We start from the raw sequence: 26,835 nt of genomic DNA on the forward strand, positions 1-26,835 counted from the left end.
AGTACTTTATTTTATCTTCCAGCCATAGACATCACAGACTTGTAGACTTGGAAGGGACCCTGAGGATCATCTTAGTCCAGCCCTCAGCTGTCCCTTAGGAGGATCGAACCTGCAACCTGGGAATTATCAGCACCACACACTAACTAGCTGAGCTATCCTGCTACTGGACGTTCAAGAGTTCCAGTGTGATGAGAGAGGGAGAATAAAATTTCTCTCTCCACTTTCCCCACGCCACGCATGTCATCTTATAAGCTTCTATCATGTGTGAGCAGATAGCATCAGGAGTGATGAAAGCAGCCAGAGCTGGAGGCCTCTGGCGTCTTGAACGGAAGGTGGGAAGGAGGAGAGGAGGAATGCAAGGAGATCTTTGGTGCTAAGGAGACTAGGTGAAAAAGAAGGCACCCTTAATAGATGTGTGGGAGGTGCAGGAGTCCTGCTGCCTTTTGCATCTGCGCCCTGAGGGACCCCCGGGCTCTTGAGCTCACGTTCAGCTCCTTGGCTTCCTGCTGGCATCTGCTTTGTGAGGCCAGGGTGCCGGACTAGAGATGGACCACTGGCCTGATCCAGACGCCGGCATTTCAGGATGCTCACATCCCAGCCAGCCCTTGGCCTTCTTCCTCAAGCCACGCGGTGGCAGCTGAGCGCAAAGAGAGGCTTGCATTCACCTTTCCAAAAAGCAGCCGGGCACTCACGCCCCAGCAGCTACTGCGGGACAGCGCAGAGCCCGGGAAATGAGCGAGGCGCAACAGTCGCCACCGCCGCGTCCCCTCGGAGGAGAAGCAAACCAAGGCGCCACGGACCATCGCTGCCAAGGCTGCGCCCACTAGGGGGCTCTGGCATCGCCGGCGCCAGGCTCCTTTCTTTGTCTGGTCGGGTCAGCCTTCCAGCATTGAGTTTCCTGGGTCAGAGGTAGCTGCTGGCGGTGTTGCTGCTGCTGCTGCTGCTGCTGCTGGAAGCGGCCTCCTCCTGCTCCTGCTCGCTCCCGCGCCTCCTCCTCTCCGCCTCTTCCATTGTGGACGCGGAGCCCGCGCTCGGCTGCAGCCGCTCCTGGGGGGGGGGGGCGCGCGGGTGGGACCCCCGTCCGCGATGCTCCTGCAGGCGCCTTAGGCGAAGCGGGGAGAGGCGAGGCGCACCCGGCGCGGGCAGGATCTGGAGCAGACCTCTCAGCCATCGCGCCCCGAGCCCGGGAGCCCATTGAACTGGCCGCACAAAAGGCGCCCTCTCCGTTTCTGGCCGACGTGGGGCAGGGGGTTTGGGGGTGGGGGGTCCCGCCGCCGCCGCCGTCGCCGCCACCTTTGCCGATCCCCCACCGCCGCCGCCAGCATGAGCTCTGGCTTCCTTGATCGCAAGGTAGGGATGAGCAAAATCCGCCACCCCACCCCAGAAATTAAAGCAGGGCGACGTGGTGTGTATAGAGGGCCCCCCCGGATCGCTCGGGTCTGCTTCTCGCCTCGCGCCTCCTCGGGCGGCAGCAGCTGCGGGCCGGACAGAGGGGTTGATCCGGACCGCTGGGCTGGAAACCAGGCCCCCACTGCCCGCTCTCCTGCAGCCGCCTCCGGCCTGGCTACCGGCGCACGGACGGTGAGCTGCAGCTCGAAATCGCATGGGGTGGGGGCGGCTGATCTGTGGGGTGGCGGTGGTAGCGGGGAGTCGAGGGGCAAGAGTAGGCCTGAGCATGTGCAGAGTGCGCTTTCGCCACGCATTGCTCGTCGTGTGGCCCTTGGGCCACCCTGGTTCCTGCTCAGCCGCGCGCAAAATACAGGCAAACGGTGGAATTGTTGCGGGTGGCAAGCCTGCCTGCGGTTTGAGTTTGGAAGATGACACGCACGTGCGAGGGGCAGTGTGTGTGTGTGTTTATAAATGGCTTCAACTTTCACAAACAATGATGCTGTTTGCGTTTATTTTGTGCTGAGGAGTCTCTTCCCCATAACAGATGGCAGCATATGGAGGGGCCCCGAGTAACCCTGTGTTTGGGATTAGAGGACTTGGAGAAGGCTGCCGGCATCTCCTGAGACATTAACTGCTTTGTTGGGGAAAGGTTGAGGAATAATGCAAATGATGGTTGGTAGTGGAAGATCGCTCTGTGGAGCTAAGGGGAGGCTAAGCCTTTTCTCCTATTAAGGGCCACCCAAGATTCCAAAATCAAAATGTCACGAATAAGGCTGGCTCTGGAAGTGTGGCGTTTAGCTGAAAGCCGAATTCAGAAGCTGGCAGCCTGGGAGCTGTGTCCTGCCTCTTTCCCCAAGCTGCCTCCAGGGTCTGCTGCTTCCGCTGTCTGTCTTTCCCCTCTCTCTTCAGAGACCAGCAAGGCAGAGCGTGCAACACCGAAATGCGCCCTGAGTCCTTTGTGCCATTGCAGTCAACTCCACCGTATGGAGTAATCCCGCTAGGCTAGGCAGTTGGGTCAGAAGTGCCGAGTGATGCTGGCATGCAATGGTTTTGGTTTGCACAGCACCCCGATTCGTGTGCCATTTCCAGGAGTTTTCTAAGCAAATGACTTGGGGGTTGGAGGCAGAGGGTTCCAATTTAGCGTGCCTCTCCTTCCTGGCCCTAAGCACTAGAAATTTGCTTTAAAGGAATTCAGAATTCCAAAGGAAGGGAACAGCGAAGCCAGTGCCACAACCTGCGGCTTTTCTATACTTCTGTGCAATTGTCCTGTAGCTGTACACAAGGAGTTGGCATACGATGATCTTCAGAACCCGTTTTGGGGTCCTATAGTTTATCTCCTTCGCTAAATTCCTGATCTGCCTCCCCCCGTGAAGTCACTAGCAATTGGCCAAAGTAGGTTTTTGCCCACCTGCAGTTGAGAGTTAGTTCCTGCATTACTCTTTTATTATGCCATATTTTAAGAACTGATGGAGGAAACAAGCCTTAATGCAAATGATACATATAATGTATATTGGAACCACCTGCTCTGGGTTTACATTTGGATTACTGGGGATGGGATTAACAGGGTTGATGCTTTGCTACTGTGAGCGTTGCCTCCCGTCCTTAAAAGAGCAACACGTTTGGTTTTCTGCTAGGTGAGAGGAAGCGACGCTATGAGCCACATGGAGGAGAACTTCAGCCCCGAGGAGGCTCGGTCGCAGCTGGTGACGAAGCGTAAGCTCCTTAAAATGCTGAGTTTAAGCCCCGGGCGCAGCCAAGCTTGTGGAACGGAAGTGCGGGAGAAGAAAATCCCTTCGATGACGTGGCCGGTGAAGCCGGTCCATACCATCAAGAAACGCAAGGTCTTCCTGGTGCACCGGGGGACCCAGACGGAGGAGATCCCCGACATTTGCATTGAGTGCGGGAAGGTCTTCATCCAGAACTCGAGCCTGATCGACCCCTGGCCGGTCCAGCCCGACGACAAGCCCCACAAGTGCTCTGAATGTGGGAAGAGCTTTGCCGTCCGCTCCAGCCTCAACCGGCACCAGCGGATCCACACGGGGGAGAAGCCCTACATCTGCCTCGACTGCGGCAAGCGCTTCAACGACAAGTCCAACCTGACGCAGCACCAGAGGATCCACACGGGCGAGAAGCCCTACGAGTGCATCGACTGCGGCAAGAGCTACAGCCGCAGCTCCCACAAGAAAAAGCACTTGCGGGACTCGGCCGAGGAGCAGCAGCAGCAGGAGGAGCCTTGCGCCCTGCAGGCGGATGGCGCGGACTCGGCTGGCGAGAAGCCCAAGGCGAAGCAGAAGCCAGAGGTGCTGAACACCTGCACGGAGTGCCTGCGCAGCTTCAACCACAACGCCGACCTCATCAAGCACATGCGCATCCACACCGGGGAGAAGCCCTACAAGTGCAACATCTGCGAGAAGAGCTTCAACGTCAGCTCCAACCTCTTCCGGCACCAGCGGATCCACACGGGCGAGAAGCCCTACGTGTGCTCCGAGTGCGGGAATTGCTTCACCGACAAGTCCACCCTGGTGCAGCACCACCGCATCCACACCGGAGAGAAGCCCTACGCCTGCCGCTTCTGCGGCAAGTGCTTCAGCCACAGCTCCCACCACAAGAGACACGAGAAGATCCACAACAGAGAGAACCCCTTGTTTGCCTACCCCATCCCGCTCTTTTAACAGGGTCGCTCTCGCAGCTGGAGCGGGGAGATAGGGAACTCTGTGCCTCGGGAAGCTGAACTAGTGGGTTTTTGTTGTCGTTCGAAGAAAGAGCGCAGGAGCCGTCTTAAAAGATTGCGCCAGTCTGGCTTCAAACACCATCGCAAGGTTTGCCGCTCGTGGCAGCTACTGGATATCAATGCCTTAGTCTATAGGATCTTCGGTAAGACCCGTATGTGGTTATAGGCTACAATGAACGCTCAAAATCTGGTTGGCTCCATTGCGAACGTCGATAATCCCAGATAAATTTTGTGCTTTTCTGAAAACATCCCCGCTTTGGGGATATAAACCGTTGAAGAGCAGGCAGATTTATGTGGCTGTCGGCACTAGCGGCTGTTCTGTCGGGCTGTCAGAAAATGCACTGGGTCGTCAACGTTCAGTATCAACAAACAGGAATATTGTGAGTTCTTAGGAATATTGTATGTGACACTCCTGCAGCCCTTGCTAGTATGCCTTCAAGATGTTTTGAGTGACTCGCGTGGAAGCTGTCCGAAAACATCTGGAGGGCAGCACGTTGGCAAAGTCTGTGTTTTAGTTTTATTAAAGGCACTGTAGGACTATTTATTGATATCCAGTAACTGTGAGCGAACCTTCAGGTGGTTTTGTTGCTTTGGCTCACTGGGCCGAAAGCTTTCGTTTTTGCGGCTCTTCTAACTACCTACACAAACCAGGCCGCAGGTCCTTTTGAAGAGAAGACTCCTAGTCTCTATGCAAAGACTCTTTGAGTGATGGAGAATCTGCCCTTAGGAAGGTAATGCTGGTCGCAAATTAACCTCAGTAGCCTTTTGCTTCAGGGCTTCACTTTCCCAGCCACTGGATCACACTGTATTTTTGTCCACTGAGTCAGGAGGGCCCAAAAGTTGGTAGGAATCACATAGCTTTCTACAGAGGATCCATTTTACAGTTGACTCTTTGGTAAGCTTGAATAGGTTCGAAGTTCTCTTGAGGCCTCTGTAACAAGGCACATTTTCCAGGCCTCGGGGGTTTTTCCCTGCCCTTTGCTGCTCATTCTCCACAGTGTGGCTGCGACAAATGGACATCTGGCGGCAGAAGAGCCACGTTATAGGAAGACAAATTTGTGCTGTGGCACTTTAAGAGACTAAGCGGTTTGTTGTGGCCTGCTACTAAGGCAGCAGACACCATCGGAGGCTCACACAGTGGGCTGTAAAAGGTGGAGGTGGTGTGTTTATTTGTGTGTGTTTATTTGCATGTGTATGTATATATTATATTTATATATATTATATAGGTACACATGCACATGCACACAGAAGTTGAAAAACCAAATTAAGCAAGGAGAGGACTGAAAGTAGCGCAACGTGCTTGGATTAGTGGACCACTGAAAGGTATGAACGCAACACCGAATGAAAGGGAAGGCCGTCTTGCTTCCTTAGAGAGCTAGCCGCCTATAATCCTTATTCAAGCCCTGAGAAATCTCAAATCAGGTTTGTTGACGGATTCCAGGTCCTGTTTGGTTTTAGTGTATCGCAGCCCGATGGACAGAGATGGAGGGGTCCAGGATGGCTGCAGTGGTCACCCCATTGGTTTCCCTGTATGTTCCCATTTTGTCATGTCCCGAACGGTGTTCCCGCCTGTTCTGATCCAGCCAGTGGTCCCCCGCTCCCCCTACCCAGGTGGGAGAAGAAATTATTTGAATCTCAGCTCATCCATGGACCAAGTGGGCAGAGTCGCCACCTCTGTGCCTCTGCTCCTCCTCTGTTTTAAAAGGAAAGGAAAACGAAACACACAAAAGTTGAGAATTTAGGGAATCTCCTTCAACTGGGTAGTTGCGATGGCTAACTATCGAGAAGAAAGGCAAATGTCGCGATCCGCCCTGCGCTTTAAAGAGAAAGTGGGGCTGTCAAATCTAGATCTAACAGAGGTAGCCTGATGCGAAACTGTAAAAGTAACACAAGGGGGAAAGTTTGGAATTAGCTGTCCATAGAAGACTGTTTGCTATATCCAAGTAATTTTTGTGGTTAGCTTTTATCCTTTCTGTAGGTGAACCTTTATGAAAATGTTTGTTATTTAATCGAGTGTCTGATAGGAAACCTAACCTTTGACCTATTGTAGCAGTTGATTCTACAGGTTAATTAAACACTTTGTACAATTGGTGCTTTTTTTTGCCATCCTGAATGAGATGGAGAAGGGACAGTTGTCGATGTGTCCCCAAAATACAGGGAAAAACAAAAACAAGTCAGCATTTCTCAATCACCCGTAAGTGCTGCATTCTGTCTGAATCCATTATTTGTTTCTGCTGTATGAGTTTTTGTATCCCAGAAGGCAAACTCTTGGTTAATATAGAGGCGTTTAGAAAATCCCCACTATTATTTGTAGAGGGGGTTTTTTACGGTGTGTGTGTGTGTGTGTATGTCCATTCTAAGAAGAGCCCTGCTGAATCAGACCAATGGCTTCTCTAGTCCAGCATCCTGTTCTCAGATTGGCCAACCCAGATGTCTATGAGAAGCCTATGAGAATCAGGGCCTGAGCATAATAACTCTTCACCACCTGGGATTCCCGGCATACTGCCTCTGACAGAGCAGGGAGAAAAAGGTAGGAGCCAGTGACTAGCAGCCTTAGCAATGAATTTGTCCATTAGTTAACTCTGTGCTGTGTTTACCATCTGTCCCGAATCTGCCAATATCAGCTTCATTTAATGTCCGTGAGTTCTGGCATCACGAGAGAAGGAGAAACTCCATCCACTTTCTCTGCACCGTGCATCATTTTACAAACTTCTCTCGTGGCTCCTCTTACCCATCTCTGAAACAGGCTTAGGTTTTGTTAAGTTTTCCTCCATCCTCTTGATCATTTGGGTTTCTGTTTTCTGAGCCTTTTCCAACGCTACAAAATCCTTTTTGAGGCGAGGTGCCCAGAATTGTACACAGTATTCTAAGTGCAGTTGAATACAGTCATACCTCGTGTTGCGTGTTTACTTCCAGGTTCGCCATCCGCGCATGTGCAGAAGCGATCTACGTGCTTTGTGCACACGCGGAAGCCTTTGATTGTGCCGTGCACATGCGCAGAAGAGGTGCTCTAGTTGTGGACTTTTTGGGGTGCGAATGGCACCCCGAAATGGATTAAGTCCGCAGCTAGAGGTAACACTGTAGTCAGATCATCATACTGGCAATTTTCTTTTCTTTTCTTTTTTGCAATGATCCCTAACATGGAATTCATGTTTTTCACAGCTGTCACACACTGGATTGACATCATTGAACTTTCCGCTATGACCCCAAAGTCTCACTCTTGGTCAGTCACTGGCAGTTCAGACCCCATGAGGATTTATGTTTAATTTAGACTTGTTGCCCCAATGTATATCACCTGTTTACATCAAATTGCTTTTGTCATTTTGCTGCCCATTCACTCAGCTTGGAGAGATCTTTTCAGAGCTCTTCACCATTAATCTGGTACTATCAGCCAGCTTGGCTACCACATGCCTAACTAAATTATCAACAAGTTAAAAAGCGCAGGTACCAATACCAATCCTTGAGAGACTTTCTACATAATGTTTTTAAAATTCTTTAAAAATTATTTATAGGCCACTCATCTGACTGCGGTGCCCCAGCCACTCTGGGTGGCTCCCAACAAAATATTGAAAACACAATTTAAAAAAAACCTTCCCTGTGCAGGGCTGCCTTCAGATGTCTTCTAAAAGTCAGTCAGTCATTTATCTGTTTGACATCTGATGGGAGGATGTTCCACAGGGCAGGCACCACTACCGAGAAGGCCCTCTGCCTGGTTCCCAGTAACTTCACTTCTTGCAATGGGGGAACCGCCAGAAGGCCCTTGGAGGAGGACTTCAGTGTCTGGGCTGAACAATGGGGGTGGAGATGCTCCTTCAGGTATACACGTCCCATTTAGGCCTTTAAAGGTCAGCACGACACTTTTAATTGTGCTCGGAAACATACATCCTTCACTGGAAGAACTCGCATTTATTCCAGTTCTCTGCTTCCTGTTTTCCAACCTGTTACTGATCTCACCAAGGGTCATCCTCCTCTTTCCCATGTCTGCTCTGCTTACTTGGCGCCAGGAGTCTTTGGTGAGGTACAGTGGTACCTCGAGTTACAAACGCCTCAGGTTACAAACACTTCAGGTTACAAACTCTGCTAACCTGGAAGAGTTACCTCAAGTTGAGAACTTTGCCCCAGGATGAGAACGGAAATCGTGAGCTGGTGGCGCAGTGGCAGCAAGAGGTCCCCATTAGCGAAAGCACTCCTCTAGTTAAGAACAGTTTCAGGTTAAGAATGGACCTCCAGAACAAATTAAGTTGGTAACTAGAGGTACCACTGTACCTTGTCAAAAACTTTTTAAAAGCAAAATGTCAACTAGATCGCTCCTATGCATATGCTTGTTGACTCCATCAAAGAATTCATGTAAATCCGTCATGTAACCCTTGTAGAAGCCATGCTGGTTGTGCTTCAGCAAGACTTGTCCTATACTCTTGGCAGTATTTTAACAATACTGCCTACCAGTTTTCCTGGGTGTATGGTTATAACCAGCCATTGCACAACTCCCCTATTGAAAGTATTTCTCGAAAATAATCCCTGCAGAGTTGTGTTAGTACACGGCGCATTTCAGAATCGGACCACAGTAATCCGTCTATCAAGGTTTTGATTTTGCGTTCACCCAAAAGTTCATTTGCAGGTTACAGCAACTGTGCAAGAGTCCTGATTCAGTCACTCCTTCAGGCTGATCATGGCCACTAAAGTGTAGATGGCTTTCTGTTTTTTAAGGGGTTTAGATAAATTAATGGAGGATAGTTCTGTCAAGGGCTGTTGGCCACTAACTTCCATATACTGAGGTCCTGTAGACCTTGGAGCACCAAACAAGCAGAAGGATGGCCATAGCTATTGGATGCTATAGTTGTGATTCCTGCATCGCAGGGGGGGTTGGACTACATGACCTTTGGTGTCCCTTCCAACTCTACAATTCTATGATAATGAACTCAGTGGGGGCCTCTGGGAGGGGATGATGGCAGAGGAGTGTTGGATTAGATGAGCTTTTCCGTCTGAACCAGCAAAGCAAATCTTTTATGCCAGGCTTCCTCAACCTCGGCCCTCCAGATGTTTTGAGACTACAATTCCCATCATCCCTGACCGCTGGTCCTGCTAGCAAGGGATCATGGGAGTTGTAGGCCAAAAACATCTGGAGGGCCGAGGGTGAAGAAACCTGTTTTATGCTCTTGTGTTCAGCCAAGTGAGGATTGTGGACTGGATTCCCAGACCTGGTCTTTCAGAGCTTTTAGTGATGAATATGGGCCAAATATGTTGCCCAGGCTCCCATTATGTTTCATTGCTATTCTGTGCCTGTGTTCCTGTCCACTTTCATCAAGAGTATATTTACCAGAGCACCCTCTGCCCTGTTTCTAAATGCAAGGCTTTCCCCATTTTTTGATGATAGGCACAGCTCAACACACCAAAAATCTCCCCCACCTGCCACTTTATGAATTGGGCTGTTGCTCAGACAGGATCTCACAAGTATGCTTTGAGGAGGATCTGGTGCTCTGAATTAGGGTGTGCGCGTGTGAAATTTCACCCCCTCCACCCATCCTGTTACAGCATTTTATTTAGAGCACAGCAATGTGTATGTGTAATTCACACCCCCCCCTTTTTTTAAAAATAAATAGGTGATGTGGTGTAACGATTTTAAAGCAAGCCTCGCTGTTGGAAGTGAGTGGAGAGTTCTAATAACTTAATCGGCATAGTATCTAAGCATTTCCCTGGTGAATGAAATTTTCATTAAAAAATAAACGAACTGAGGTTTGCTATTGTGCAATCTGCCTTTTTGTACCCGTTTTATCATTTGTGTGTGTGTGAATCCCTCGGTCAGTCATGTTGTTAATGGTTCACTTCTCCATTTATTTTAAGCATGGTTGAAATAGGAAGAATCAACTCTCCTTTTAAATTCTCGCCTGAGTATGTCGTTGTCACTTGTCTTCTTCCTGGAGGTCTGGGTTGTTGTGTTTTTTAAAAAGCTTTACATTTAATTTTGCTGCAGTGGGAGATCAGAGATTGGTCTCCCCGCCTCCTTTCTTGCTAGGTCCTTCTGTTTGCTTCCTTTCCCTGTCTGCTTTGGGGCATGGTGGAAGCCCTGATGGCTATAGCAGCGGGACGAAGCAAGAAAACAGGCTGTTCTGGTGGCCTCATCTGCTACACCCGGTGTGGGGAACCTGTGGCCCTCTAGATGTTGCTGGACTACAACTCCCATCATCCCACGCCTGCTGAGGCTGACGGCGTTTGTCATTCAGCTGCATCTGAAGGGCCAGAGGTTCCACACACCTGTAGTATAGCAACACCCCCACATTTGCAAGCCAACAGTTCTACCAAGGCATCTCTTTCCACCGTGATGATGAGATGGGATACTTTTGCCGGAGCGTTTGGGGTTATGTTTTCATACAACATGTGAGGCGACGCTTCTGTAAATGAAGCGTACACTGAACAATATAAAGTAGAAGCACATCTGAATAGCTTTTTGCAGGAGCATCTCTTAATTGTTTGTCTTTGTCCGTGAGGGTGCCATCCATGATAATAGAAGCTAAATGGAAATAAGAGTTATGTGTACATAGCCATAATAATAATAATAATAATAATAATAAAATTTTACCCCACCCAGCTGGCTGGGTTTCCCCAGCTACTCTGGGTGGCTCCCAGCAGAATATTAAAAGCATAATAAAACATCAAACATTAAAAACTTCCCTAAACAGGGCTGCCTTCAGTTATCTCCTAAAAGTCAGATAGTTGTTTATTTCCTTGACATCTGATGGGAGGGCTTTCCACAGAGTGGGCGCCACTACCGAGAAGGCCCTCTGCCTGGTTCCCTGTCACCTCATTTCTCGCAGTGAGGGAACCGCCAGAAGGCCCTCAGAGCTGGACCTCAGGGTCCATGCTGAACGATGGGGGTGGAGACGCTCCTTCAGGTATACCAATCCCTTTCCTGACAAGATCCTTAACAAGATAGGCTCCAGCATTCAATGCCTCTGCTGTCAGAAGGACCGACATCTCAAAGACATAATGGTTTGTGCACACGTCTGCATCTGTACAAGTGCTCCTTCCCGTGTGTTGTGCGGCTCATATGCAGTAAAAAAAATAATCCTGGATCCCCTGCAATAGCAAACGGGTTAGCCTTTGTGCATGCAACCCTTGACAAGAGGTGGCTAGTGTTTGGCTGGAACAAGCTCCTGTTCCTCCAAGGCAGATGGGAGCAGCTTGTTTCTCGCTTGTCACCAGCTGTGTAGTGTGGCCTGCGGAGTGCTTGGGGAGCTGGCTGGCGGGCTGTGTGGGTCATGGTAAGTTTTGCAAGCTTTCCCAAGGGTTGCTGTTTCAGTCTTGAGCAAAGAGGTCTGGCACTCCGGCTGCCTGAGTTAGGTGAGCCAGAATCTGTCAGGTTTGGCCACGTACTGTAGAGCCCAGGGGCGAGGTGGGGGAACTTGTGGCCCTCCAGATGTTGGGACTTCAAATCCCATCAGCCCTATCCAGCACAGCCAATGGTCAGTGGTGATGGGGGGGTTAAAGTCCAGCAATGTATGGAAGGCCGCAAGTTCCCTACAGAGCTAAAGTGTGTCAACAAAACTATAGCTTATCTAAGAACTATGACGTATGGGATTGTTCGCATGTTTTGAGATGATTTCCAAATCAAGCACATTTCTAATGGAGTGACAAAGTTGCTACGTTTGGGTGGTATCTAGCTAACATGTCCTATCAACGCAAGGATTTAAGGCCCCCCATTTTATCAGAATATATTATTTTATTTTTATAAACAAATTGCTTTTCCAGATTAGAATTTACATTCACATAACAACATAATATACTGTATATAAAAGCAAGATTCCAAATAATCTCCTGGACTTCCCTTTTCCCCTTTGTGGGGTCTTACTGTTAATCCTTTCCTTCTGCATCTTTTATAATAATATAACCTTTTAATATCTCCATTATGTCCAAAGTTCATTGCTACACTACAAGTGTTATTCCAACCCCACTAACGATTTTAACTGTTTACAGTGGTTTTTAAGGTAAACTATAAATTTCCCCCATTCCTTATTAAAGTTTTGGTCCAGTCAGAATATCTTAAGGACTTAAGGAAATCATTGCTGGATCAGGCCAAAGGTTCACCTCAGCCAGAATCCTGTATTTCAGTGGCCAATCCAGGCCTTCTGTGGAACACACAAACATCCACTTAGTCTGTTAATGTTACCTCTGCTAATCTTAGGAGCGCCAGGAAAGTAAACAGGGCTAGAGGAGTGAGTCTGAGGATGGAGTCTAGGTGCCTCTGAAGGAAACAAAAATGAGATGGATGGTATTTTATTTTGAGCCAGACAGTGGTTGTGTGTACACACCTCATTTATTTAAAGCACACAGCCACCTCACAAAACCTGGTAGCGGTAGTTCACACCTCACAGAGCTATAATTCCCAGGACCTTTAACAAACCATAGTCCCCATGAATATTTTTGGGGTGCGGTGACATGCTTTAAAAGTACGGCATGTATGCAGCCTGAGTTTGTATAACAGCGCAGCTCCTTACAGTTCACAGCTCAGGCCTGCTTTCAGTGCAAACTCCGGCATGGTTTTTTAAAATAAACAAATGAAATAAAAAACCCGTTCTCATCGGCGCATATGGCTGCACCTCCAGCATAGCGTATTCTCAGCATTCAGGCCCCTGCATGATATTACTGTCCAAACAGAAAACCAGTGACCCTGTTTAAATGTGATACGAAGCATGTGGATCCCAGAAGAGGTGCCTTAAAACACACAGAGAGGCCGTGCTTGACGTTGTGTGTTGTAAACCAGGCCTCATTCGGGCCTCTTGGTTTGGGCCTGTTAAGCTGCTGTAGCTTCTAGCCTCTGCCACAGATCCCCAGCATTTCCTGGCTCCATCCAGAGCTCAGCTGAGATTCTGCTTCTGTTGTTTTCCCCCCAAGGTTGAATTTACTTTGGGGGAGGCGGTCGCAAAAAAGGGAGGGGAGAGAATAATTCCTTCTTTGCCACCAGAGGGCCTTGGCTATCACTGAGGGAGGGCTTTGCTCTCTCACTCTCTCCTTAATGTCTTTGCAAAGATTTGAGCTTCCTGGGTCAGAAGAAGCCGCTGCAGCTGCTTCCTTCACGGAATCATAGAATTGTAGAGTTGGAAGGGCAGGATCATCTGGTCCATGGGTAGGCAAACTAAGACCCGGGGGCCGGATCCGGACCAAACGCCTTCTAAATCCAGCCCGTGGACGGTCCAGGCAACAATGTGTTTTTACATATGTAGAATGTGTCCTTTTATTTAAAATGCATCTCTGGGTTATTTGTGGGGCCTGCCTGGTGTTTTTACATGAGTAGAAAGTGTGTTTTTCTTTAAAATGCATCACTGGGTTATTTGTGGGGCATAGGAATTTGTTCATCCCCCCCCAATATAGTACTCCCCCCCCACAAGGTCTGAGGGACAGTGGACTGGCCCCCTGCTGAAAATGTTTGCTGATCTAGTCCAACCCAATGCAATGCAGCCATCCCAGATGGGGATCAAACCAGCAACCTTGGTGTTATCAGCACCATGCTCTAACCAACTGAGCTATCTATTTCCTCAGTAGTTTCTTCCTGGGTCAGTGTAGGCCCTTGATCAAAGCCACACACAGTGGAGGTGGGGGAGGTGGTTGTATGCCCTTAGCTGGAACAAGGAGCACCTCTCAAGGCAGCCATGAATTCCTGAGCGAGAGAAACTGGGTAATCCACCACCAAACAAATACTTGGGGTTAGGTCAGGGTGCAAGCAGCATTTCCTTAGGGAAGGGGACCTAGCTCAGCAGTCCTACCATCATGTAGTCTTCAACTGGTGGGTTGGGACCTGCTAGTGGGTGGCAGTGGCCTTACCCAAACTGGTTTGCAACAGCAGCACCATCCAGCATGCAGAACATACGCCAAAAGATTAAAGGAAGGGGTCCCCGAATGCATGTTTGGTGGGTCTGAAAGCGCTGAAGATAAGTGCAACAGGACTGCCTCTTCAAGAGAGGGAGACGCTCAGGTATGGATTGCACCACTCTACCTTCTTGGGGGTGCTATGGTTTTCCCCATAGTGATGTATGGAAGTGAGAGCTGGACCATAAAGAAGGCTGTTTGCCGAAGAATTGATGCTTTTGAATTATGGTGCTGGAGGAGACTCTTGAGAGTCCCATGGACTGCAAGAAGATCAAACCTATCCATTCTTAAGGAAATCAGCCCTGAGTGCTCACTGGAAGGACAGATCATGAAGCTGAGGCTCCAATACTTTGGCCACCTCATGAGAAGAGAAGACTCCCTGGAAAAGAGCCTGATGTTGGGAAAGATGGAGGGCACAAGGAGAAGGGGACGACAGAGGACGAGATGGTTGGACAGTGTTCTGGAAGATACCGGCATGAGTTTGACCAAACTGCGGGAGGCAGTGGAAGACAGGAGTGCCTGGCGTGCTCTGGTCCAGGGGGTCACGAAGAGTCGGACACGACTAAGCGACCACCACCACCACCTTCTTGGGGGTAAGAAACTGGGCTGTGCGCAGGCACTGTTTGGAAGCATCTGCGGCTGCATACACACGCCATACGTTCAAATCCAATCTCCCCGCAAAAAACCCCTACAATTCCCAGTACTACAGTTCCCAGGGTTCTTGAGGAGGCGCGGGGAGCGCGCTTCAGACGTCGCGACGCGCCCGCAGCAGCTGAATGAATGGGGCGCGGTATCCACGGCTGCGGCCACCAGATGGCTCTCGCTATTGCAGGCGCCCGCCGTCCCGCTCTCCTTCCTTGCTTTCTCCACTCTCGCTTTTGAGGTGGGGCTTCCCAGGTTAGGCGATTATGCTGCTTCCTGTCACCACTCCTCTGCCACACGGCGACCCCCAAACCCGAGCAGCGCAGCCCATCGACGGCTGCGCCTCCGCCTCGGATGGAAGCGATCGTGCGCGCTGGAGAGGAGGAAGAGGAGAAGCCTTGATCTCGCCGCCGCACCTGCGCTGCGCCGAGGCGCTGCTGCGCTCCTGGATGCCCGGGCCAAGGAGCAAGGCGCCGCCCCGATCGCCTGCCTTCTTCCACCCCAGCCCCTTGCGGGATCGATGCCTGGAGGATTGCCGCCTCTGCAGGGCTCTCGCCCGGAGGTTTCCTTCCACGAGCTCCAGGCACCGATCCGCTGACGGCGCCGGCGAAAGGGGCCCGCCCACAGCAGGACGGGAGAAAGGGAAAGGCATCGCAGAAAAGCGAAAGCCACGCCTTGTCCCTTTCGACCCGTTCAAGTCCCTCTCTCCCTTCGCGGAGGCTGTCAGAGTAAGCGCGGCTTCTCTCTCCCCGTCGGGGCTGCGTCTCATTCACAACAGTGTGCTGAAGGCAGAGGGAAAGGGCACCTCTCTGCTCTGTCCCCAGGCGCAGCGTCAAGTGCAGGCTCTGAGAGGGTCGCTGTGCCTTTAAGAGTTGCACGGAAGGCAGAATTCCGTCAGGTGCAGCTCTCTCCCCACCCCACCCCGCACGCGGGAGCAGCTGCTACATCTGGTGGAATTATCCCTTCTGCGGGGCTGTTAAAGGGGCAGGAGCCTTTTCCGGCTTGGGTACCCTGCACAGAAGTGGCAGCCCTGGCAGTGGCAGTGGCTTGGACCAGATGGCATCGGGTCAGGGTCAAAGGAGGGGAAAGAGTTGGTTGATCGCGGAGTACAGCTGCCACCAGTTTTATTTAGGCTGGCCTCAACCAGAGCCAGGGCTTTTTTGGCTGTGGCTCCAATCTGGTGGAACGCTCTGCCACAAGAGACTAGGGCCCTGCGGGACTTGACATCTTTCCACAGGGCCTGCAAGACAGAGCTGTTCCACCAGGCCTTTGGCCAGGGCGCAGGCTGACTCCCTCCTTTGGCAATCTTCACAGAACTCTAGCCCAATGGTTGCCATTAATTTGATTAATTTGGCCTCAGTCCAGTATACCTGAAGGAGCATCTCCACCCCCATCGTTCTGCCCGGATGCTGAGGTCCAGCGCCGAGGGCCTTCTGGCGGTTCCCTCATTGCGAGAAGCAAAGCTACAGGGAACCAGGCAGAGGGCCTTCTCGGTAGTGGCGCCCGCCCTGTGGAACGCCCTTCCATCAGATGTCAAAGCAATAAATAACTACCTGACATTCAGAAGACATCTTAAGGCAGCCCTGTTCAGAGAAGTTTTTAACGTGTGATATTTTACTGTATTTTTGGTTTCTTTGGAAGCCGCCCAGAGTGGCTGGGGAGGCCCAGCCAGATGGGCGGGGTATAAATAATAAATTATTATTAATATTTGAACTGATTTTATAATGAACTGATTTTAGAATGTTGTATTCTTTTACTGTTGTTAGCCGCTCTGAGCCTGGCTTTGGCTGGGGAGGGCGGGATATAAATAAAATATTATTATTATTATTATTATTATTATTATTATTATTATTCCCTTCCAAAGCCCCTCTGTCTTTCACAGTTCCTGTGATGTGTAGATGTCAAAGCAGATGAATGCCAATGGCTAGGGCCATAGCTCAGAGCATATACTTGCATGCAGATGGCCCCAGCTTCAGTCCTCAGGTAGGGCTGGGAAAGACTGGGAGACTCTGCAGAGCCGTCTGCCAGTCAGAGTAGACAATACGCAGCTAGAATGGACCGATGGAATAAGACAGTTTCCTACTATGTGGCAGAAAATTGTGCCCATTGGATTCCTGCCTGACATGCAACTGCAGAATGCGCAGGAGCTGGATTTTGTGTGTGTGCTCTTTTAAATAAAAGGGGTAACCTTCCTATAAATGCCCAGTAAGGTCAAAGTGGGAAAGGCTCGAGAAAAAGACAGTTTTAAGGTGCAGATGTGAGATTGAGATGGAGAACATTGTGGCCCGCTCAGTGTTATGGGACCTCAACTCTCATCATTCCTTTCCCCCCTTCATTTCTTTCTTTATACTTTTCAAGTTTATACATTTCACTAATTTTATACATTTCACTAATTTTATGCATTTCACTAATTTAACCATCATTTTGACATTTCAAAACTTCACTTCCTTCCCCCTCTTTCTGCGGTTCTCTAAATTTGTTTTTAATATCTTCTGTCTATCCAAGTTAACTTAATTCACTCATTTATTCATCTTCCTTAAATATATACTCTTATGAAACGGCAGGTTATTACAACAATCCTGTCAATGTTTTTATCTGTTTACAATTTATCTGTAAATATTTCAATAAATCATTTCCATTCTTTTGCAAAACCAAAAAAAAAAGAAAAAAAAGAAGAAGAAGAAAGAATAAAATTGTTATCTTGATTTCTTATTCTTCCGTTAAGTTTCACCATTTCTGCCTATTGTATAAGTTTCCATATCCATTCTTCCTTTTGCTGGGACTTCTGCTTCTTTCCATTTTGGGGCGAGTAACATTCTTGCCGCTGTAGTAGCATACATGAATAAGTTTCTATACATTTTACGTAGTACTGTTCCTATAGCTCCCATCATCCCTAACACCATTGATGACGGCTGGCTGATGGGAGATGGGGTCCCAGAACATCTAGAGGGGAGTAGGTTCTCAATAATAATAATAATAATAATAATAATAATAATACTACAGTGGTACCTCTGGTTAAGTACTTAATTCGTTCCGGAGGTCCGTTCTTAACCTGAAACTGTTCTTAACCTGAAGCACCACTTTAGCTAATGGGGCCTCCCGCTGCTGCTGCGCCGCCGGAGCACGATTTCTGTTCTCATCCTGAAGCAAAGTTCTTAACCTGAAGCACTATTTCTGGGTTAGCGGAGTCTGTAACCTGAAGTGCATGTAACCTGAAGCGTCTGTAACCAGAGGTATAATAATAATAATAATAATAATAATAATAATAATAATAATAATTTTATTATTTATACCTCGCCCATCTGGCTGGGTTTCCCTAGCCACTCTGAGTGGATTCCAACAAAGTATTAAAATACAGTGGTCTGTTAAACATTTAAAGCATCCCTAAAGCTCCATCCCTGTTGTGAGCCATAGGCAACATGTGAACAGCTCTCTCTCTCGCTCTCTGTTTATCTGAACAGGTGATGGGACTACAAGAGTGACTCTAGGGGGACTGTTCCAGTGAAACCTAAGTGAGATGCCTCCCAAAAGATCAAAAGGGAAAACGCCTCAGACCTCAGGTCAGAATAGGCGGCCGAAGGGTCGTCGGGCGTCGGATGACCAGGAGCATAGCCGCCTCCTATTGGAGGGAAAGGGGGCTGGCCCCCCTGATAAGAAGGCGAGGAAGCGCAAAGGCCTCGCTGCCCCGCAGAGGACCTGCTCTGGAGAGAACCCCAACATCTGCACCGAGTGCGGGCAAACCTTTGCGCAGAGCTCAGACCTGCTCAACCACCAGAGGATCCACACGGGCGAAAAGCCCTTCAGGTGCCTGGACTGCGGGAAGATGTTCAGCGTGAGCTCCAACCTGAGCCGCCACCAGAGGATCCACACGGGCGAGAAGCCCTACCTGTGCTCCGAGTGCGGGAAGAGCTTCACCGACAAGTCGACTTTGGTCCAGCACGTCCGGACGCACACCGGCGAGAAGCCCTACCAGTGCATCGACTGCGGGAAGACCTTCAGCCGCAGCTCCCACCACAAGCGCCACCTGAAGAGCCCGCCGGGCAAGCAGCCGGGCAAATGTAGCCACCCGGAGAGCTCCCCCACCGACAAGGCTTCGCCTCCGGGCAAAGCCAAGAAGGCCAGGGCCTCGAAGAAGCAGAACTCCCCCTTCGAAATCCCCCACACGTGCGCAGAGTGCTGGCAGAGCTTCAACCAGACCTCGGACCTGGTCAAGCACATGCGCATCCACACCGGGGAGAAGCCCTTTGAGTGCAACCACTGCGGGAAGTGCTTCAACGTCAGCTCCAACCTGATCCGCCACAAGAGGATCCACACGGGCGAGAAGCCCTACACCTGCTCCGACTGCGGGAAGAGCTTCACCGACAAGTCCACCCTCACGCAGCACAACCGCATCCACACGGGCGAGAAGCCCTACACCTGCTCCGACTGCGGGAAAAGCTTCAGCCGCAGCTCCCATCACAAGAGGCACCAGCGGATTCACGCCGGAGAGAACCCCGTCTCTTTCCTGCCCTTGTGGCCATACCCTAACCAAATGTACTGATGGTGACTCTTAACCATGCCTGTGTGTCGTTTGGCGGACAAGATTTTTTGGGTGGGATCTCTGGCCCGGCTGCACCCCAACTGTGACTTTGCAGCACCAAACACTTCCCTGTTTTTTGTTATCGCCTTCACTTGCTCCTGCAGTGGCAGATCACCAGATCCACCCTGGCCGGCCAAGCAGATCCCTGACATTCCACAACTGTTGGGTTGAAATAAACGACAGACGAGTGGTGGGTGTCATATGGGAGGCATCTCTCGAGCATGTCTCAGGGAGTCCCTTTTATTGAATATTACAGCATTGCCACATATGTGCTTGTTGCTGATTGGTTAACACAAGTATTACAGCATTGCCACATATGTGCTTATGGCTGATTGGTTAACACAAATACAAAGCAAAGGTTACATATAGGCATCAATCATCAGTAGATTAAAGGCTGGGAAAGGGAGCACAGAACTAGACAGGCATGAAAACCTCCTAATTAAATTATAACTAGTGATTAATATAACAAGACCTAAACAATTACTAATGATTGACACAAGAGAACTGAGAGCGAACTTGAACCCCCAGCTCTCCCAACTCAGAAATCTGTCTTGAGTAATTTGGTGGATGTGATTGGAGCTCGTTCATAAGGGCTTTTCTTTCCTACTTCTCTTCCGCAAAGGACCACCTGCTATCGGGTCCTTCCTTTAAAGTACCCTCTTTTATTTAATATCATCTAAGATGTGCAGGTTATAGGTTTTTTTAAATATAAAAAACTCAGTTAATAGCAATATTGTTGCAATGTAATAAACAAGTCACAGTGCATGTGGTTTTCGTACTTATAACCAGCGTTACAGTCCCGAGCAGGAAGCGTCTTGTTGGTGAGCTTGTTAAGAGCGCAGGAAGTAGATGAAGAATTTCTGCAAAGCGATTCACTTACAGTGCCCTCTTACACATGTCTTTCCCCCCACTCCAATAGAGCTCAATGGGACTTACTCTGCTTTAATGCTTAAGTGACTTTGAGTTGTTGGCATCCATCTGTCTCGAGAAGCAACGGAGTGCACCTCCGAGGTGTGTGTGTATGTGAAGTCAAACAGCTGTCTTAGCAGCACCAAAGTGGCTGCCCGGAGGCGCAAGCCTGAGCAGTGTGTCTGGAGGTCCTGGGCTGCCTAGATAACAAGACTCCCAGTCTCTTGGCCCCGCTGATGTTCTCCAAAGGAAAGCAGAGCAATATGTTGGGCAACAGCTTGGCCGCAGGCAGCAGTGGAGCAAGCCAATTGGGGGACTGGGGTGGAGGGTGTGTCCTGTGCCCTGGGGTGGGGCCAGCCAGGGCAGGACGTTCTGTGGGTCCTCCGAGGAGTCTGCCTGCCTCCTTCCGCTCAGTCGCCCTACAGCTGAGGAAGAGGTGGCAGGTGGACCATTTGGGGCAGCGCAGAGCCTCCGGGCGCCCAAGTCACTGCGTCACTCCCCAGAGAGACGCGTGGCTCGGGCACGCTGAAGACCCTACGGTGAGTGCCGCCCGGCATTTTGTCACCCCACTCAGTGGTGACACCCAGGGTGGCCCGCCCCCACCGCACCCCCCTTCCTCCGTCCTTGGCTGCAGGAGTTGCCGGAAGGAAGGCTCCATCCAGTCTCTCCACTCTGGATTTGTTCAGGCTTTACTCCTTAGCCTTTTCTTCTTCTGAAGATGTCCCACAAGGCAGCGGAGGTTTAGGATGAAGAGTTTTCCTTCCCCTAGAAGGTCTACTTTCTTGGGTTGACGAGCCCCATGTGCTCCTCACTTCCCTTTGCAGCGGTTCTCAACCTGTGGGTCCCCAGATGTTGTTGGACTACAACTCCCATCATCCCTGAGCTCTGGCCTTGCTAGCTAGGGGTGATGGGAGTTGTAGTTCAACAACATCTGGGGACCCACAGGTTGAGAAAGGTCGCTTTACAGCATGTGCAGAAACCGCCTTCTTGACCGTGGCACCCACTCTTGGTCTCGTCTCCTCAATCTGCTAGAGCCTTGTCTTCGCCCGCAGGGGAAGTCCCTCACTCACCAGTCTTGGGGATAACCCAGCGCCTCAGTCTGAGGGCTGTCTTGCAGGTGGGGCAGACACAGGGTGTCTCACATGCCAGAGCTGGTGCTCTTGCCTTCCAATATCTGCTGCTGCCTGAGGCAGCTGCCTCCTTCTGCCTACTGTAGGCTTGGCCCTGTTCCGCTCTTATGTGGATAGAGGGGGCAGGGAGAGATGTATTGGGGTGTGTACGTGTAGGAAACTGCTGTTTGCACGGCTGAAATGCGTTTACTTCCCCACCCACTCTTGTCTCTACTCCTGCCTCTGGGGAGATGGCCGTGGGGGGAATGCCACCCTCAGGTTGAAAAAGCCCCCTCCCCACCTACCACCTGCGCAGGAACAAAAGGGATTGAGAAGAAATGGCTGCATGTGGGGGGAACACTTTGGAGTGGAACCGAAAGTGGATAATAGTTTCAGTTTTGTGCCACCATCAAACTGCTGAGGAAAGCTTGTTCCTTCTAATCCGGTCTTTGCAGAGCATTTGTTATTGTGGAAATAGCACCGTGTTCCTCAGCTATAGCAACAGCGGGTGCCCCACAGCAATAAGGTGAGCTGACGGGGAGTAGGCGAGGGGGTAGGAAATAGGTTATAAAAAAAACCTTCCTTGTGCAAAGTTTCATGAGTATGGAAATTCTCCTAGATTAGGGACGACGGCCTGGCTGATAGATTCTCCCTCTGAAAGATTCAGGCTGCACACCTTTCCAAGCGAGAACTGCTTTATTAAGATTTCGTGGACAAAAATCAGACTGACAAAAAAAAAATCACAGATGATTGTGATCTGAATACCTGTTGTCCCCTTAGGATCTGGCATCTCCTTATTTAATTTTACTTCCATTATTGGAGCACAAACTTGCATCATCATCATTATTTTTTAAAGAGTGCAAACCAAAAGCAGATACCACTGCTGGATCTCTCCTCCAGGAGTGTTTCTGGCTTCCTACCCTATCTATAACCCCATTACTGTTTTTAGGGTAGGATTTGCCTGGCCACTAGCCAGTTCTCCCTTGGAGCACATTGAAAGGGCCTCGGAAATGTAAGTTGTCCTTTGGTTCCCTCTGCCACCAGCAGGGTCATATTCATGTCGTTGTTCATTGCATTTCTATTCCACCTTTCTGCTAAGGAGCTCAAGGCGGTGGACATAGTTCTTCTCCCCACTGTATCCTCACAACAACCCTGTAAGGTAGGTTAGGCTGAGAGGCAGTGACTCAACCTGTGGGTCACCCTGAGAGCTTCATGGCAGAGTGGGGATTTGAACCCCAGTCTCCCAGGTCCTAGTCCGACACACTAACCATTACCCCACACTGGCTTTCATAATCACCTTGTCGCCCACATACATGGTACAATCTCTGGTTACCAGAATGCTCTCACCTACACGCAAAGTGTAGAATTCATTACTGCTTGTCTCGTTGAGTAACCCTTGGTAAGCATCCAGTTAAACACCATTTAAAAGGGGCTACAAACATCTTTCTTTTTCAAATTAAAACAAATGAACAAGAAGTGAAGAGTCTCCAAAAATGGAAAGATGCAGCACACCGGATAGGGTGCTCAAATCTGTGTTTTGCAGAATAATATTTATTTACTGTAAGTACAGTGAGTACTTCCTGGGTGTCTCTTATGTTTATGGAACTACTTAAAAGGTAAACGGACTCCTGACCGTTAGGTCCAGTCGCAGAGGACTCGGGGGTTGCGGCGCTCATCTCGCTTTACTGGCCAAAGGAGCCAGCGTACAGCTTCCGGGTCATGTGGCCAGCATGACTAAGCCGCTTCTGGCGAACCAGAGCAGCGCACGGAAACGCTGTTTACCTTCCCGCTGGAGCAGTACCTATTTATCTACTTGCACTTTGACGTGCTTTCGAACTGCTAGGTTGGCAGGAGCAGGAATTACTGTTAGAATTCAGGCTCGGTCAGAGGTATGTGCCTATCTGCAGGCACCGGCTGAATTCCTTTGACCTCCCTCCGGCGACTCCCGGCAGGAAAAACAACACGAGGTCCGTTCCGGCGATTTTCCTCAGGCTGTGAGAAAAACACACCAACTGCTTCTCCTCCTTCTCCTCCTCCCTGCATATCCCCAGGGAGGGGAATCAGACACAGACAGAAACGTAACTACATGCTTTATTCCTGTCTATAGCAGTCATATAGTAAAAGATGTCTGCTCTCTTCAACAAACAGAGAGAAACACCAAACTCCACCCATGTACATCCTGTACAGGTCATATGACACACACTGAGCTCATATCCTGTGCTCAATAAGGATGGACTGCCCCTTTGTTTCCATGGCAGCAGTCACACACATCCTGTCTGGCTTTACAGCCACTAGCAGCTGTCTGAGCTGTTAGAGCCTTTGCTTGCTGCAGCATTGCTGCTTTAGAATAACACCGAGCAACGGGAACTCACCCTGTTGCGGGGATTTGAACCGCCGACCTTCTGATTGGCAAGCCCTAGGCTCTGTGGTTTAGACCACAGCGCCACCCGTGTCCCACATGGAACTCCTTAGGGACGTCATTATGCTACAAGAGATGAAGCTTGCTGGAGTATATTCAGTGCCTCCCACCAACCTGCTGGAGTCCAAAACATCTGTATTAAACTATACAGAACAGGGGTGAGGGAACTGTGGCCCATGGGCCAAGATGGGGTCAAATATGCTTCATGAGGCTATTTCCCCCAAACCAAACCCACTGGTCAATCTGCTGATGTTTCTGAGGAACGTTAGCTGACGAGCGTGGGACAGAGTTAAATCTTGCTGGGTGCTGCTCGGCCAGCATGTTTTTGCAGAGAAAAAACAAAGCAAAGCAGACCTCTTCAGAGAGCAGAACTGAACCCTCACCAGCTAGTGAGTGGAGAGTTCATTGCTGCTAAGTGCTCAGTGTTTTCTCTGGGGAACGTCCTAGTAGACTCCCTGCCCCATGGTCAGCTTTGACAGGTGGGCAGGAGCATCTGCCTAGCTCTGCCACCAAGCACTGGCTCCAGGCGGTAAAGGTAAAAAGGTAAAGGGACCCCTGACCATTAGGTTCAGTCGTAGCCAACTCTGGGGTTGCGGCGCTCATCTCACTTTATTGGCCGAGGGAGCCGGCATACAGCTTCCGGGTCATGTGGCCAGCATGACTAAGCCGCTTCTGGCAAACCAGAGCAGCGCACGGAAACGCCGTTTACCTTCCCTCCGGAGCGGTAGCTATTTATCTACTTGCACTTTGACGTGCTTTCGAACTGCTAGGTAGGCAGGAGCAGGGACCAAGCAACGGGAGCTCACCCCGTCACGGGGATTCGGACCACCGACCTTCTGATTGGTAAGTCCTAGGCTCCAATTTCTCCAGGGACATGGTTGGGTGTTTGAACGGAACGCAGAACCTCTTGCGCCCAGGACTTTCTTGCACTTACCATCTATAGTGGTATAGTTGCTGTTTGAGCAATAAGCCTGACTTATGGGGATATCAACAATGCAAATTCCGGAGGAATGAGATGCAATGATGTTCCCAGAAAACATCAAATTAAGACTGATATCACCAATAATTTCTACTCCTCCTGAATAGAGGGGTGACCCTACAGGAACAAAGATGTGCCAATGTGCGTTGGGATGACGGTAGTGTTTCACAGTCCCCCAAAGGAAGCACAAGATGCCCCCAGTTGTATCGTCCTGAATAACAGAGAAACCCAGCACCTTTGCCCAGGGCGATTCTTGCTGATTCTTGCTTTACATAGGGGAAAGGAGCTTAATTTTAATGTAATGGAAAGCCATAAACCTTGACAATAATAAACCACAATGTGGATGCTGGTGTACGCGGCCTGTTTCCTTCTCCCTTTGAGCAAACAGGTGAACAAACAAGGGATACCTAACTTCACCTGGCATCCAAATCTGAATTCTGATGTCTACGTTCACTATTGTTCTGAATACCAGGTGCTAGAAATGGCAGGAGGGAAGAGGGATGTTGCTCTCAAGTCCTGTTTACACACTTCCCAAAGGCAGGCCAGATGGGCCCCTGGCCTGATATAACACACTTACAGTCTTAGGGATCATCAGCCAGATTTAGACCGGACTTTGCTGTCGGCTTATGAATCCTGGCTCACTTGGGAGTAAGAAACCAGAACTCTGGGTTTGGATGTAACAGAAAAATCCATTTCTGATTTGCTGACCTGCTCACGCAAAGGGAGGAGTGAACAAGCTGGCTATACTAGCCCACTTCTCGCTCACAGAGATTTCATGGCTTTTTGCTTTCTGTGGCCAGAATGTTGCTGGAAATGGATGTGGCTACAGCACTTGGAACTGGAGAGAAATACAGTGGTACCTGGGGTTAAGAACTTAATTTGTTCCAGAGGTCCTTTCTTAACCTGAAACTGTTCTTAACCTGAAACTGTTCTTAACCTGAGGCACCACTTTAGCTAATGAGGCCTCCTGCTGCTGCTGCGGCGCGCACAATTTCTGTTCTCATCCTGAGGTAAAGTTCTTAACCCGAGGTACTATTTCTGGGTTAGCGGAGTCTGTAACCTGAAGCTTCTGTAACCTGAAGCCTCTGTAACTCGAGGTGCCACTGTACACGGATCCTTCTGCAAAGAATGATAATAGAAAACATGCATGTGGGTACACACACTCAGCTCTAAGGTCCAAGTTATTTATTTTCCCCACCCAAACACTAGACAGGTTTTCTTTTGTACAGTGGTGAGGCACCTAACCATAAGCCTGCATTTTTATCAAAGCTTCTATATATTTCAATCAAGGCTTGTATTTAAAAATGAGCTTAAAAAGGATTTTCAAATGTTTCATGCCAGGCAGAGAAAACCTTGGCCATTCTCCTAAGACAAGAGGGCCCCATTGATTTATAGTAGAAAAACAATTCTCAAAGTCATAAAAAGGGAGAATTACATATGCTGCCCCAAGGCTGAAAAAACACCATTAGGAATGGGGTAAGATAATACTAATGTGCCTCCCAGTAAAATGAGCCAGATCTTCTTTCTAAGGTTCAAAGGCCAGGAGCAAATGGGGAAAAACATTTAGCTAGAAGAAAGAGAGCATTTTTGGGGAAGTCTTTTTCTAAAGCCATTCTTTCTTAAACTGAGAGAGTTAAAAAAGGTTAAAATGTGTTAAATGTTGGAAAGGCAACTGGCTTGGCAGAAGAAGCAGCTTCTTCCTATTTTATTTTGAGGCTGGAAAGGGGGAGGTGTACACTGAAGAGGCTTCTGTTTAGAAGTTGTGTTTTACTGAGTTTCTTCCTTTTTACTTTGAAAAGCTTTATTCTCTTAAGAGGCTACCTATGATAAATGTATGAAATATATTAGCTTAAATATATTGGCTTAAATGTAATTATGCAAAGGATTTAAGGAATGCTAGATTCTTATTTCATATGGTTGTAAGAGTTGTATTTATCCTGAAATTAAGTCAGCCACCAGCCCCCCCCCCTGCCAGACAGAAGACGCCATCCAAGCAGTCTTGATATATAGTTGTCAGGCATTTTGTTTAGAAACATTAAATGAAGGAAATCTTTCAATGTTGATGTGAAACTCAAGATCCTTGACATCTGTTGAACATAAAATGTAAGATTAAACATTTGTTTTAGAAGGCAATAGGGCAAGAAGGGCAAGAGGTGAGCTGGTAATTAAGATTCCATGTAAGATATATTATTACTTATATGTCATATATATAGCTCT

General features: G+C 49.3%; 2 protein-coding genes and 1 long non-coding RNA gene across 4 annotated transcripts; 2 read left to right on the plus strand and 1 right to left on the minus strand.

The window, feature by feature from the left end:
• Positions 1-936: 936 nt before the first annotated feature.
• On the plus strand, positions 937-6,419 carry LOC309336999 (uncharacterized protein). 2 transcript variants are annotated; one of them, XM_081853597.1, is made up of 2 exons: positions 937-1,581; positions 3,024-6,419. In XM_081853597.1, the coding sequence occupies exons 1-2, from the start codon at positions 1,324-1,326 to the stop codon at positions 4,059-4,061; spliced, it is 1,296 nt and encodes a 431-aa protein (XP_081709723.1). In that variant the 5' UTR covers positions 937-1,323; the 3' UTR covers positions 4,062-6,419. The 2 variants fall into 2 exon arrangements, with proteins under 2 accessions (XP_081709723.1, XP_081709724.1); XM_081853598.1 differs by having other exon boundaries at positions 937-1,350.
• A 35-nt stretch (positions 6,420-6,454) lies between these two features.
• Positions 6,455-9,976, minus strand: LOC309337400. Its single transcript, XR_014154258.1, has 2 exons — positions 6,852-9,976; positions 6,455-6,799 (listed from the first exon to the last, which is right to left on the minus strand). It is a non-coding gene; the product is annotated as an uncharacterized lncRNA (long non-coding RNA).
• Positions 9,977-14,882: 4,906 nt separating this feature from the next.
• LOC309337102 (uncharacterized protein) lies at positions 14,883-19,356 on the plus strand. The gene is made up of 2 exons (XM_081853784.1): positions 14,883-15,351; positions 18,085-19,356. Exon 2 carries the CDS (start codon positions 18,141-18,143, stop codon positions 19,161-19,163), a length of 1,023 nt encoding a protein of 340 aa, XP_081709910.1. The 5' UTR covers positions 14,883-15,351; positions 18,085-18,140; the 3' UTR covers positions 19,164-19,356.
• Positions 19,357-26,835: the final 7,479 nt, after the last annotated feature.

The sequence above is a fragment of the Podarcis erhardii genome, assembly GCF_964252035.2.
Source record: "Podarcis erhardii genome assembly, chromosome: 2".
Taxonomy (NCBI): Eukaryota; Metazoa; Chordata; class Lepidosauria; order Squamata; family Lacertidae; genus Podarcis; species Podarcis erhardii.

Bases quoted from the DNA above. Each gene is read 5' to 3' on its own strand.
- LOC309336999 (XM_081853597.1), top strand. From the start codon at position 1,324: ATGAGCTCTGGCTTCCTTGATCGCAAGGTAGGGATGAGCAAAATCCGC. The intron at 1,582-3,023 runs GTGAGCTGCAGC...GTTTTCTGCTAG, and splicing joins TGGCTACCGGCGCACGGACG to GTGAGAGGAAGCGACGCTAT.
- LOC309337102 (XM_081853784.1), top strand. From the start codon at position 18,141: ATGCCTCCCAAAAGATCAAAAGGGAAAACGCCTCAGACCTCAGGTCAG.